Source organism: Salmo salar, chromosome 04, assembly GCF_965601325.2.
Source record: "Salmo salar chromosome 04, fSalSal1, whole genome shotgun sequence".
NCBI classification, from domain to species: Eukaryota; Metazoa; Chordata; class Actinopteri; order Salmoniformes; family Salmonidae; genus Salmo; species Salmo salar.
In genome coordinates, this window is record NC_138294.1 from 46,182,960 (window position 1) to 46,196,889 (window position 13,930).

Genomic DNA, 13,930 nt, shown 5'->3' on the forward strand with positions numbered 1-13,930 from the left:
TTCAATGAGGATAGGGACGTCCCAAGGATCCCAGATAGAAATGGATAAAGCCCAAAAAAATTACAAACAGATTGTCGACCTTTGCATTCTTATGTGTTAATAACGTGTTTATTAACAAATAGTTTATTATCAAGTAATTATCTGGTTAGTCATTGGCCTTATTATGAGAACACCGGCCAATGAGATGAACAAGAGCTGAGGGATGATAGCGAGTTTCGGATTGGAATGCGACCTGAGGAGCAGCATGTTCCCTTTCGGACACCGTAAGTACTCGAAGCTTGGCACGGTAAAAAAGGATCATGTACAAGGTGAGAATATAAACTTTATGTACTACGTAATAACTTAATATTTTGAAATTAATGTATTTCCGATTCAGTCCACACTGAGTTATTATGTGTTTTGTTAATTTACTGTTTTAGTTGAATAGCGATCTGTTTCAATAAAATTAAGGGGACTCGATCCCCCGGTGAAGCACAGAGGGCGTAAGGACAGCGAGCAAGACACCATGATTATCAAGGGCATTGCATTAAATGCATAACACAGTATACATTTTTCTTCATTATGTCGGAGTCATTCATACTGATACTTAGAGTTTCTGGCGCTCTGAGGTAGCTGTCTCTTGTCACTCATGCACAGCCAACTAAAGTCGAAAGTAAGAAACCTCAGCTAGTTTTTCACGCGTTCGGGCTGTGTTTACCACACTCTGTAGGTCCTTACTTGGTCTATCCACGGGGTACTTAAGGAGACTCATGAGAGCATATGAAGGGGTACTTCATGGGTACACTGGGCAGAACAAAAATCAGTTGGTGGTACAGTAACCGAAAACGTTTGGGAACCACTGCTTTAGGCTAGAAGTTCATGAACTAGACAGACACTCGATATACCGGTATTGTCACATGCCTACTTAATGGGATGAACAATATACCTTTTTTTTACACTAGATGGCGACATTGATCTTCTGTAAGACTTTGAGGGCCAAAATTGTCAATTCCATTACAACTTCTAGCTTCTACTCCTTTGGTGTTTCCAGGTCTGAATGTACTGCTTGACAGGTGAAATTTGCAACATTGTGATGGCCCTAACTAGGTAATAGCCTGGCTGACTCGATTCACGTTACTCCCAGCGAGACCTACCATCTTTGTGTGAGAGGGTGTAGACCGAACTGCGAATTTACACCTGAGACTTACCCCGGTGTTTTACCAAAAAGGCTCAAACTTTTGTTTCCACCTCCACGGCCCAGCTCGTTTCTCACTGGGCCATGGCCTTAGTGGAACTGCTTTGACTATGCTTGGTACTTTTCAGCTTGCATTTAAATAACAGTGAACATGGGTTAGCACGTTCCACTGTTAACACCTTCTCACAAAGCAACTGTCTTGATGATGCAGAGGTTGTTGATTCCGCTCGCCCCAAGTCTTGTGTCAAACACAGTTCCCAAAAAATAACACTTGAGCTTACGTTAACATAAACACTGGCAACACACTGGTGTGGGGTAAGTCTCAGATGGAAATGCCCCATTGATGTCCCAGTCATTCTGTGTCTTCCCAGGTAGCATGTGTGGCTGCTGTGCCTGGAACTCTATACCTGATTTCAGGGACTGTGTTTGCTGCCACCAAGGACAATCCAAATGTCACCTTAAATACAGATGAGGTACCGCATTGTGCGCACAATCACACTTTCTGAAGTCTTTCAGCATACATCCAATCTGAGGCAAGCCCACATTGGGATGAGGTAACTGACCCATATTGTTTGTTACAGCTCTCCCTCTACACTATACCCCAGCAGAAGTTCCGCTATGTGGAGCCGGAGATAGGGCACTTGGAGCAAGGTGTAACCACTCTAAGGAAACTGGCAGAGCCCTACACTACCTGGTGTCAGGTACATTGATAACCCTACTCACCTGTGAGCTACTGGGTGATAGTAATTCTTTCCTCTGTTAGGAACAGTCTTTTCTATCTGAAAATAAGGACAGTTGTTGGGTGTTTGTTTAGATATGCAACTCCAGGCAAGATTCATAATGTCTGATACCCCATCCTCACTCCAAAATAACTTCACATGGACACTGAAATGTGAAATGTTTTTGCACTGCTTTACATTATCATCCCAGCTGCTTTTGCGTATTTTACAATGCACCCCTGCAAAGATGTACTGTGATTAGTTGTGACTGGTAAATATTAACTACAGTAGGTCTCATTGATATCAATTCATCTTTGATTTCTCTTTGAGTATGAACAGTACTTATTTTCCCAGAGACCAGTTAATATTTACTAGAGCTATTTTACATCCTGTTTCACCATGGCCAGTAAATCTGTACTGTGTTTCATCATGACCAGTAAACATTTACTGTTGATTCCATGCAATCAATAATCATTGCACATGTTGAAATTATTTTGTCTTTCTCCAATGAAGTGTTAGTCATGATTGTGCTGCTCTGCTTCTGCCCCTGTGATCACACCAATGATCTGCTCCCCTTTCAGCAAACAAGCCATTCAGCAGTGGAAAATGTTCAGGTACTCCCCCATAGCCACTCACACATAATTCAAATCAAATCAAGCTTTATTTATACAGTGCATTTCAGACATGGAATGCAACATAATGTGCATTGCAGGAAAAAACTAATAAAATACAATGAAAATAAAAGCTGAAATATTTACTACACAACAAATATAAGATTAAAAAAACAAATGAATGACAAACTGAACAATTAAAAAAGACCCTAAGGAAAAGCAACACAAAAAAAATAGGTTTTAATATCTCTTTTGGGCTCCTGAGTGGCGCTTCGGTCTAAGGGGCTGCATCTCAGTGCTAGAGGCGTCACGACAGACCCTGGTTTGATTCAAGGCTGTATCACAACCGACCGTGATTGGGAGTCCCATAGGGCGGCGCGCAATTGGCCCAGCATCATCCGGGTTTGACTGGGGTAGGCAGTCATCGTAAATAAGAATTTGTTCTTAACTGATTTGCCTAGTTAAATAAAGGTTAAATAAAAATATGTCCACAGTTTTGCCCCCCCCCCCCCCCCCCAGGTTCTCTGGCAGGCTATTCCAGAGGCTGGGGGCATAATAACTAAAGGCTGCCTCTCCATGCCTCTTGGTCCTAGTTTTTGGGATAGTTAAAAGGCCAGTGCCAGAGGACCTGAGGGACCCACTGGGTACATAACTAAAAAGCACATTTTACATGTATTGTGGTGCGTAATCGTGGATTGATTTAAAAACCAATAGAAGAATCTTTCATTCTAAAACTCACAAGCAGCCAGTGCAGAGACTGTGAAACCGGTGTAATGTGTGCTCTCCATCTGGTCTTGGTCAGTACCCGTGCTGCAGCATTCTGTATGTTTTGCAGTTGACCAATGGCTTTCTTGGGTAGACCAGACAGGAGAACATTAAAGTAGTCAAGCCCGCTTGTAATAAAAGCATGGATTAGTCTCTCTGTATCAGCCTGAGAGAGAAACGACCTTACCCTGGCAATGGTCCTCAGGTGGTAAAAAGCTATTATGGTCACATTCCTAATGTGTGATTAAAAATTTTGTTCAGATTCTAAAATAACACCTAGGGTTTTTACCTGGTGTTTTATCTTTATTGCCCGTGAATTAAAATGCGCGGCTAGATTCTCTCTCTGTGCTTTGGCTCCAACAATAAGTACCTCGGTCTTGTCTTGATTTAGCTGGAGGAAGTTGTGAGCCATCCAAGTATTTAAATCACTATACAGTCTAATAATTTATCCATGGAGCTAAAATCGTCTGGTGACACAGAAATGCAAAGTTGTGTATCGTCTGCGTAGCAGTGAAAATCAATGCTGGGCTTTGTGATAACGTTGCCAAGGGGTAACATATATAAACTGAACAGTACCGGACCCATAATCGAACCTTGTGGAACGCCACATGTGATATGCATTTTCTCTGAGTTATGTTCACCATGGGTGACAAAAAAACTCTTGACCCATTGTCACGAGAATTTTCAATCTCAATGATAATAACTAACAATCAATAAGCTTTGACTAATCCCCAAGGTTTGTAAGACTCTGAGTTTAATAATAATTAGGCAAAGACTCAGCTTATGCAAAAGGTTCGTACAGTTTATTCAGAGAACGTTCTGAAGTCCATAATACAAAGACATCCATTTTATAACTCACTCCCTATTTACGCACATACAGATATCCTAGATATCCTACGCACATACATACACACAAACAGTAGGTGAGTTGTATCTTTTCCCCATATTTCTCACCACTGTTTATCACTACCAAGCCGACAGTTCCATTCCCCCGAGATTAGAGGAACCTTGAAAGGACTCCCTGTCCTATCGTAAGTTTCTCAAGAGTTCTAGCCAGGTCGGGCAATGCATTGTACAATGGTTCTCGGTCTCTCCTTAGTCACACTGAAGTTTACCATTCTAATTCATTATATCTGTTACATCATGTCATAATTACGTTTCAGGGTGGAATTTGTTTAGTCATTACCTTTAAGCATATAATTCCCTTATCACCCATCTCTCCAGTCTGTCCAGAAAGCTATCATGGTCAACAGTGTTGAATGCAGCACTTTAAATCTAAGAGTACAAGGACAGAGAGCTGTTTGCCATCTGTGCTGGCTCTAAGATCATTTACCACTTTAACTAAAGCTGTCTCTGTGATGTGGTGGGCATGAAAACCAGATTGGAATTTTTCAGTTGGCACTTCTTCAGATATGCATTTAAAAACTGTTTTGGAGATGGTGGTGAGGATAGGTTGAGAAGGCAGGTAGAAGGCTTAAGTTGTGATATCACTTTCCTGAGCATGTCTGTGTCAACCAGGGAAAATAAATCCATAGTGCCTTTGCGTGGTAGGATAGGGCACATATCAAACTTCTCATCAGGTATTGCTTGACTGATACCCAGCCTAATATTGATTATCTTATCTTTGAAATATGCCGCAAACTCATCACATTTAGATGAGGAAAGTTGACATAGGTTTGCGGGGGTAGGATTTATCAGGCCATCAATGGTCAAGAAGAGCACTTTCAAATTATTCTGATTTAATAGTGATCAAGTTAGAAAAATGAGCCTGTCTGGCATTTCTAATTGCCTTGTTATAAATGCCAAGTTTCTCTCTCAGAATATCATAATTACTTTGACTTTCTCCACTTCCGCTCTGCAATTTCTCTTTAATTGACTAGTTTCCTCACTCATCCAAGGGGCTCTCTGTTTGGATGTGGCCTTTTTCAACTTTACTTGACCTATGGCATCAATGGTTGTCCTTAATTTGCTATTAAAGTTTTCAACTAAATCATCACAAAAGGAAGACAGAATAGGTGGTGGAGTATTGTTCATACACTCAATAAAATCTGTAGCAACTTCAGTTACCGGTTATCGGTGGGCCCAGTAACATGTTGGATAAAGCTCAAAAGATTCAATGGCCTTGGTCAGTCTCTTTGTCAACATGAATATTAAAATCGCCCAACACAATGATTGTATCACAGTTCTCAAGAACAATAAACAATAGTTCCGATAAAATCAGTAAAGAAAGTGGGCAGTGCTTTGCTGGCCTATAGAGCATTCTGGCCAGCAAAGGTGGCTGACATTTGAACAGTATAGGACGATGCTCAAAAGACCCGAAGTCGCCAAACAAAATGTCCTTACAGCTAAAAGCATTAGTAAAAAAAAAATGCAGTTAGGGTGAATCCTGTCTCTTTTAAAAAGTGATGGTTGCTCCCACAGCAAATTAAAAAAATAGTCTGCAGGTACTCGTTCAGGGCCACGAGTCGGCTGAAACGTTCCAAACCTCTTCGGTAGCAAGGAGGTGGCCAGAGATAATTATTATCTTCCCTGTGCTAGCGAGGGTGTTGAATTTTTTTTTTGTAGTTCTCTCTCAGATCCTCAAATCGCCTAAAACGAAGGTCATTAAAACCTACATGTGATGATGGTGTCAATATTGGAGTAGTTGGCCAGAACCGTGGGCAGGAGGGAGTTGATGTCATGGACACGAGCTCCTGGGTGAAAGTGGACCTTGGTCGGTCCACAGATCTAGGGCAGGCCAAAATCTCTCACCATTGAGCTGCCCACAATAATGGTGGTCGTGATGAAATCCGATGAGGAAGCGACCTGCTGAACTGCGGTGGGTGGGGGGGGGTGTCACTGGGCGGCCGCCGGCTGTTGGTATACACCCAGGATCCGTGCTGATTCTCGGGGCTGGTAGGTCTGTCTCAAGCGAGGCAAAGCTGTTTGATAGCTGGATCACATCTTCTCAGATAGATGAAGGGTGGCCAGACTGCTTCCCCGATCTCCTAGGCCTTGCGAGTGTCGTCTCCCATGGGCCGCAGAGTTGAGCTGAACATCTGTCTGTTGGGGGAAGGAAGGCCCTAAAAATTGTCAAAGACTCCAACCACCTTAGTCATACTATTCTCTCTGCTACCGCACGGCAAGCGGTACCGGAGCGCCAAGTCTAGGTCCAAGAGGCTTCTAAACAGCTTCTACCCCCAAGCCATAAGACTCCTGAACATCTAATAAAAGGGCTACCCAGACTATTTGCATTGCCCCCCCCCCCCACCTTTTACGCTGTTGCTACTCTCTGTTATTTATGCATAGTCACTTTAATAACTCTACCTACATGTACATATTATCTCGACTAACTGGTGCCCCCGCACGTTGACTCTGTACCGGTGCTCCGGGTATATGGCCTCTGTCATAGGCGTCGTAAGGGTTGGACCAAGGCGCAGCGGATAAAGTGCTCATCTTCTTAAATGTATTTAAAGAACACTCAAACGACGATAACTTTGGAGGCGCCAGACTATTAACACGCACCTCAGGGCGAGTGCGAGCGCACTGCCTGCACAACCAGTCCTGGCTGGATGGTCACTGTAGCCCGGCAACGCTGCGGAGCCCGTATCGACCGCACCGGACTGTGCGTGCGGATGGGCGAGATCGTGCGCACTACTCTGTAATGCATTTCTCGCCCCTCTTTCCGCCAGCTTCGTAGTGCCCTTTCCGCCAGCACGATTCTCCGGAATCTCGCGTCAAACTCCTCGCTTGACTCCTTGACTGGTTCCGGTTTGATCCACGGCTCTCTCCTGTATGCCCGGGAAGTTAGGTCAGGCCTGCCCCCTGACTTAACCAAACTCCCCGGCTGTCTCTCCACCTCCTGAAATGGAGGATACAATGCCTTGTACCTCCGTCGTTCCCTCTTCGCTTCCTCCAGTTCCTCCTTTGGGCGCTGGTACTCCCCAGCCTGGCTCCATGGACCCTTGCCATCAACGATCTCCTCCCACGTCCATGACTCCAAATATCTCTCCTGCTGCTCCTTCTTCCGCTGCTTGGTCCTTTTTTGGTGGGTGGTTCTGTCATAGGCATCGTAAGGATTGGACCAAGGCGCAGCGGGTAAAGTGCTCATCTTCTTAATTTATTTAAAGAACACTCCAAAAAAAATAAACAAACGACGATAACAGTTCCATAAGGCTCCCAGGCTATACAGAAAATAACCACCCACAAAACACAAGTGAAAACAAACCCAACTAAATATGTCCTCCAATTAGAGACAACGACAACCAGCTGCCTCTAATTGTAGGTCATTGCCAAAAAACCCAACATAGAAATAGAAAACTAGATATACACATAGAAATAGAAAATATAGAACATAAACCAAAAAACCCGAAACACACAAAACAAACACCCCCCTGCTACGCCCTGACCAAACTACAATGATAAATAACCCCTTTTACTGGTCAGGACGTGACAGCCTCGCTATTGTTATTTTACTGCTGCTCTTTAATTATTTGTTACTTTTATTTCTTATTTTTTTTAAGGTATTTTTCTTAAAACTTCATTGTTGGTTAAGGGCTTGTAAGTAAGCATTTCACTGTAAGGTCTACACATGTCGTATTCGGCCTATGTGACAAATAAAATGTGATTTGATTTGTGCCAAGGGTTGGATAAAAACATTGGTGGGCCAGCTCTGTTAGCGTTAGCCATTAGCCTGCTCCGTTTTCATGATGGCTAGCACCTAACTGCTACTTAACAGGAATCCGGGACACAAACTTGCGGTCCCAGCCGTAAAGGCTGACCGGGTCGCGGAATCTGTAGCAATACAAACTTTACCTCTGATTTAAAACTATTTCATAAAAACAACAAACTGAGTATAGACTGTACACCGTTCTGTTGTGCGCTTTGATAACACACACAATCATCATAAACTCACAGGGAGGGATTGAGATTCAGCTGATTAGTTGTTATGTCTAAAAGACTGGTAAAGTACTTTGTAAATCATTTTTTAACACCCATTCAGCCTCTCCATTTCTGCTCGGCCAGGCTGTTCCATTTCTGCTCTAGAAGCTTCTGTTTGTGGCTGTTATCACTGCTTCTAAGTCACCCATCTGACCTCTGCCCCATTGGTTCCTTCAGTTAGGAGATAAGCAGCTCACTAACATACAGCACATGTTTGTCAGTAAAGTGCAGTGGTTGGAACTTTATTGGTAGTTGCTCTTTTACAGTGCAGAATGTCTTTACAACATTTCAATGGTACACAAAGTGCTGTTCGTTGATGTTTCAACTAGAGCTCCCTACTGGGTGACAGATTGACCTGTGCTTTAGGCTGTAAAACCCAATTTACAAATAGTGATTGTGAACAGTCAAATAAACCTTTGTATTGTAGGTAATTCTGACTCTATTACAGGGTAAATAAAGACAGGTCTCTTCGTAGGCAAACAGAACTGTATGAGGGTTCTAAGGGCGTGGCAGCCCTACTGTAACCGGTTCTGTACCGGTACCTTTCTGTGTTGTGTTGTGTTCTGGTGAGGTGTAGGTGGAAGGGAAAGCTCTGGACACAATTCTGCCGGTTGTCTCTCTTTTAATGGCTGCATGGAATGGATACAAATGCAAGGAAAACTTTAATGCTGCCGTCTGGACTAACATGCACAAGTATATTTGCCTCACCTCATCATGCTTTGAGCAAACTGAAGAGTAAAAGCATGGCTCCCGTTGATGACATCAACATCAACACAATTTAGAAAATAAATAAAATAATGAATCCTTGAAAGTAGTGTAATACATCTCAAAAGAACCATAAAATAATAAATGAAAATAAATATGAGCGATTTTCAGTGAAATACATAAAGTATATTTTACACCTGTTACACTACCACTAGTTATACTACCACTATAACAATCACAGTACAGACAATATAAAGCATCACAAGTACACAGTAAACTTGAATTGAGGATTACTGAGCAAGAGCATATTTACTGTGAAATATCGTATTATCATGTTATGAAATGTCAACTTGTTCTGTAACAATGAAAAATAAACATTTATCCATTATTGAATGGCTCTGAAGGTGCAGAGATTGGGTGATGTGAGCTGATGTACATTATGTGTTCACTGTGCTGTCCTCTTTTCCTGTGGGATTCAGGGTGCCATTGGAAAAGTGATGCCCAAGGTTGAAAGTGCCATCCAATTAGGAAATGGTAAGAGAACACACACCCCATGATACACATAAAGTGGACTCATTACTCATACACTGTAATGTACACTCATTTGTACAAATAGAATGTCAGTTTCAGTTTGGTTACAGAGTTACTTTCTGTTGTTTCAGAGACTTTCACTTTCCTGCAAAACCCTCCTGCTGAATTCTACCCCCGGGCTGGGGTCATTGGATTTGCTGGTATCCTTGGACTCTTTCTTGCAAGAGGTAAATAGTGGGTGTAAGTTTTGGGTTTGGATGAAAAGTACCCTGTTTTTGATCTCTATTGTTTTGGGGTTTTATCCACTTGTCCTTGTGCTAAGCAAGCACTCTGTGAGTCTCTGTGCCAGAGGCTGATCTAGAGGTAGAGCTGTAGCCTCCAGACCATACAAGGCGGGGTACAAATCTCAAACCTACTGCTGCTTCCTGTTGCCCTCTCCGGCTTCCTTTTCTTGTTTCTAATCTCCTTGAATAAAAAAATAGTCTATGTGGTCCTCTCTCCTCTGTCTTCTAGGCTCCAGGGTGAAGAAGCTGATCTATCCTACTGGACTGATGGCTGTGGGCTACACTATGTACTACCCCCAGCGAGCCGCATCAATCGCCAAGGTGAGTTAGCGTGTCAATACTGTATGTCATATGTTGTGTTTTTTTACCTACTTGTGTGGGAGTTAATGCACATTGTTCCATACCAAGACATAAGACAGTGTTGTAGGGTCATTCTTAATCCTGTGATGTTTGATTCTTAATGTATACTATTTTGCTTAAACCTATTTTTCGGTCCCCCTCCTTCCCACAGAACACAGGAGACTCGTTGTACGATTTTGCCCTGCAGGGCTACGTTAACGTAGAGAAGGTTTTCAAGTCAGTGGAGGGGAAGGTGAGCTCATCCTGTCAGGTCAAAAACTAGTTTGATCCTGAGGATAGAGATGGTACAGAATTACTGTGCAGATCAATACAGAGTATTTGTAATGGGTTGACAACTCTGAATTGTCACATCCTACCATGAATCCCTCCACAGCCAGTGAAAAAAGACAAACCAGAGGAAAATAAACCAGAAGAAACCAGATGAGAAGAGCTGCAGAGGCCAAACCCTGATCGCAGCAGGTACAACAAACCTGAACATTTTTGCACAATAACAGCCTGCCAGCACGCAACACTTTAATCATTGCCCTAGTGGTCAACCTGCAGGTTTATGTAACACCCCAATAACTTGCCACAAAATGTTGTCAATTCATTATAAATCCTTTATACTAACATTTATACCAACTTTAAGATATTTTTTTGTGATAGCAGAGAACAAACCAGTGTACTTTACATATCAGGTGCTAATGCTCGCAAAGGCTTGTAGATAAAAGGCTAACGATGAGTTCTCTCTTTTCAGATACGTTGTGATACTAGGACCGTGACAACAGGATTAGCAGTCTTCCCAGGTCCTCCCAATGTATGCTACCATAAGTCATGGTTAGGCTCGCTCCCATTTGCGACTCTAATGACCAGCTTTTGCACTAGCCTTTCTCTGGCATTTACCCAGGAGGGGGCAGGACCTATCACAAACATTTAAACTTATGTATTGAAGGTTCAGCTTTGTGATTTGAATGTATTTATGTAGACAGGAATAAAATCTATATTGTACGATCTATATTGACAGCGTGGATTTTAAAATAAAAGGCCACCGAAAACTGTAGAGGTATTGTACATAGGCACCCTAAGCGTGTGTGAGAACAACTACGTGAAGAAAAATATTGTTTGACAAGACAGTTAAGAAGTCTGTCCTTCCATAAACAAGCACACACTTCTCCTTCTGAGCCAGACGTTATCGTCGAGCCATTTATAAACTATCTATACATGCTGATTCATGTTGAAATCTATGTTCCAGTACAAGGTCACATGACTAGGATAGTTCTCCTTTTTGCTTATGGAAGGTCAATCACAACCATTATCAGACATGAGTAAATTAAACAAACTGACTTCGAGTTTCAAAACCACCCAGATGTATAACAGGTCTGTCCTTCCATAAACAAGCACACACTTCTCCTTCTGAGCCAGAAGTTATCATCAAGCCATTTATAAACTATCTATACATGCTGATTCATGTTGAAATCTATGTTCCAGTACAGGGTCACATGACTAGGATAGTTCTCCTTTTTGCTTATGGAAGGTCAATCACAACCATTATCAGACATGAGTAAATGAAACATACTGACTTCGAGTTTCAAAACCACCCAGATGTATAACAGGTCTTGCAGGAAGAAGTTGAACAAACTGTTTTTGTATTTATTTATTGAAATACATATTTCTTTTAAAGAACATTGACATTAACAAACGAAAGGGAAGGCATTGCCGTTAGTAATCAGTGGTAATTTGCTGAATTTATCGTTTCTTTGCAGAAATCTTCAGCAGGTCATCCTTATCAATCGCATAGAGTCGCCAGCCCTCCTCATCGGACAGGTCTGAGGCTCCACGGCGCTTGTAGAACTCTATGGACGACTTGTTCCACTCTGCTACGATGAAGTGCATGCTACTGCAGCGAGTCTTAACTGCCGTCTGAGGAAGGGAGGACATTAAACAAAGTTAGACAGGGTCATCATATAGCCTTGCCTATAGGATGGGAGTTTTCCATAGGCTGGACTGATCTATGCGTTCAGTAAATTGATTGCAAAAATGTCATATAGACTTACCTCACTCAGAACCTTCAGGATATCGGACCCAATACCATAACCTGAGAAAACAGGATCAAAGATTGGCAGTTAAGCCCTGGATCCATGGACCCTGATTCAGTTGCCAGCGTTGGGCCAGTAACCGAAAGGTTGCTAGTTCGAATCCCCAAGCCGACTAGGTGAAAAACCAAATGATCTACCCTTGAGCAAGGCACTTAATCTTAACCCAGTGTTTCCCAAACTCGATCCTCGGGACCCCAAGGGGTGCACGTTTTGGATTTTGACCTAACTACACAGCTGATTCAGCTAGGGCAAAAAACAAAATGTGCATCCCTTAGGGTCCCGAGGACCGAGCTTGGGAAACCCTGCCCTAATTCCTCCAAGGTCGCTGTAAATAATGGCTGATCCCTGGTTGTGATGTCCCCTTTCCGAGGGTGTCAATAATGGCTGATCCTTGGCTGTGACGTTCCCTTTCTGAGGGTGTGGGATATGCGAAAAACGCAGTTCATTTCACACCACACACTTATACATGTGTGAAACAGGACAAATATAACCAACCCTATTTCTTTGATGTAACACACCATCATAGACTTACCCCTGAACTCCTTCATCACATAGAAGTCCTCTAAGTAGAGAAGCTTCCCAATCCAGGGGTCATAGGTGAAGTAGTACATGGCAAACCCAATGACAGTGTATCCTAAAACAGTGAAAACATCCACATCAAAACCGGCAGGTAAGTGTTTGTGTAAAACTACTAGGATCTGACAAAATCCCACTTGGCTTATTGAGTATGATATTTTTGTGTTATGATGAAGGGGATTTTCATGGTCAGGAAAAACTTGGGCCCTAGTTATGATATCACTGAGGATTTAAAAGGAGTTTCTCTGAGAATTGAGAACATTAAATTCCAAACTCCAGATCATGATTCACTTTGAGTTATGCCCACCAACACTAACCATACATTGTGTTGTGTCTACCAACACGTACTATTGTGTACCTTAGCAGCGCTTCCGTTCTTTTTTTTCACTAGCCATAAATGTTTGAAATCTTGATTGTCAAACCTTTGCACCATTTCCTTACGATCTGACATTCTGTTAACAGAATTACAACATGGCTTACCGTCTGAGCTCTGCTTATCCTCAGGAACTTCTGCAACGACGCAATGGTAGAATGGATGATCCCCAAAGCCGTCCTCTAGTAGTTCTGAAAGTAAATTGTAAAGTCAGGGACTTCTGATTTGTTGGGGAAACATTTGATATGTTTACAATAATCAGCAATTACACACATACAAGTGGACTTAACGTTACCTTTCTCGGTCAAGATGACCTGCTCTTCCATTTTTTCAAATTTCGCAAGTTCCTTAAATAATAGGGAATAAAAAAAGTATTGTTGTTAAGTCAAATGTCATAATATTGAAAAATATGCTTAGGCTATGTCTGTGATTATAACTTAAACTACGGAGATTTAAACGCATACATACATACATACATACATACATACATACATACATACATACATACATACATACATACATACATCGTTGAATACACGCATCCTTTTACCTTTATGAGTCGCAATATGTCTGACACGTCCTTGGGCTCGGCTTTCCGTAATATGAAATTTGACATTTTCTTTTTTTACTCTTTTTCCCTTTTCTAACAAGTCCTCTGAATGTGAAAATAAGCAAAACCTGTTTCTTCATCCGCTTCTTAGGAGTTGACCCCCCTGCAATACGTTTAGGATTCCAGTACGAGCGGAATTACATTCGCTTTGGTCGCTGGCAGCTACTGACTTTATTGAGCGCTTCACCCTCTTTTAAACACATTCTGTAAACGCGTCACAATCACAT

General features: G+C 42.2%; 2 protein-coding genes across 3 annotated transcripts; one reads left to right on the forward strand and one right to left on the reverse strand.

The window, feature by feature from the left end:
• Positions 1-193: 193 nt before the first annotated feature.
• apooa (apolipoprotein O, a) lies at positions 194-11,061 on the forward strand. Of its 2 annotated transcripts, NM_001141477.2 has the most exons (10): positions 245-308; positions 1,546-1,647; positions 1,756-1,875; positions 2,475-2,507; positions 9,374-9,428; positions 9,557-9,652; positions 9,939-10,030; positions 10,221-10,301; positions 10,443-10,528; positions 10,806-11,061. In NM_001141477.2, the coding sequence occupies exons 1-9, from the start codon at positions 300-302 to the stop codon at positions 10,491-10,493; spliced, it is 639 nt and encodes a 212-aa protein (NP_001134949.1). In that variant the 5' UTR covers positions 245-299; the 3' UTR covers positions 10,494-10,528; positions 10,806-11,061. The 2 variants fall into 2 exon arrangements, with proteins under 2 accessions (XP_014051611.1, NP_001134949.1); XM_014196136.3 differs by lacking the exon at positions 2,475-2,507 and having other exon boundaries at positions 194-308.
• A 626-nt stretch (positions 11,062-11,687) lies between these two features.
• sat1a.2 (spermidine/spermine N1-acetyltransferase 1a, duplicate 2) lies at positions 11,688-13,930 on the reverse strand. The gene is made up of 6 exons (XM_014196207.3): positions 13,644-13,930; positions 13,389-13,440; positions 13,201-13,284; positions 12,677-12,778; positions 12,103-12,143; positions 11,688-11,968 (listed from the first exon to the last, which is right to left on the reverse strand). The coding sequence occupies exons 1-6, from the start codon at positions 13,707-13,709 to the stop codon at positions 11,795-11,797; spliced, it is 519 nt and encodes a 172-aa protein (XP_014051682.1). The 5' UTR covers positions 13,710-13,930; the 3' UTR covers positions 11,688-11,794.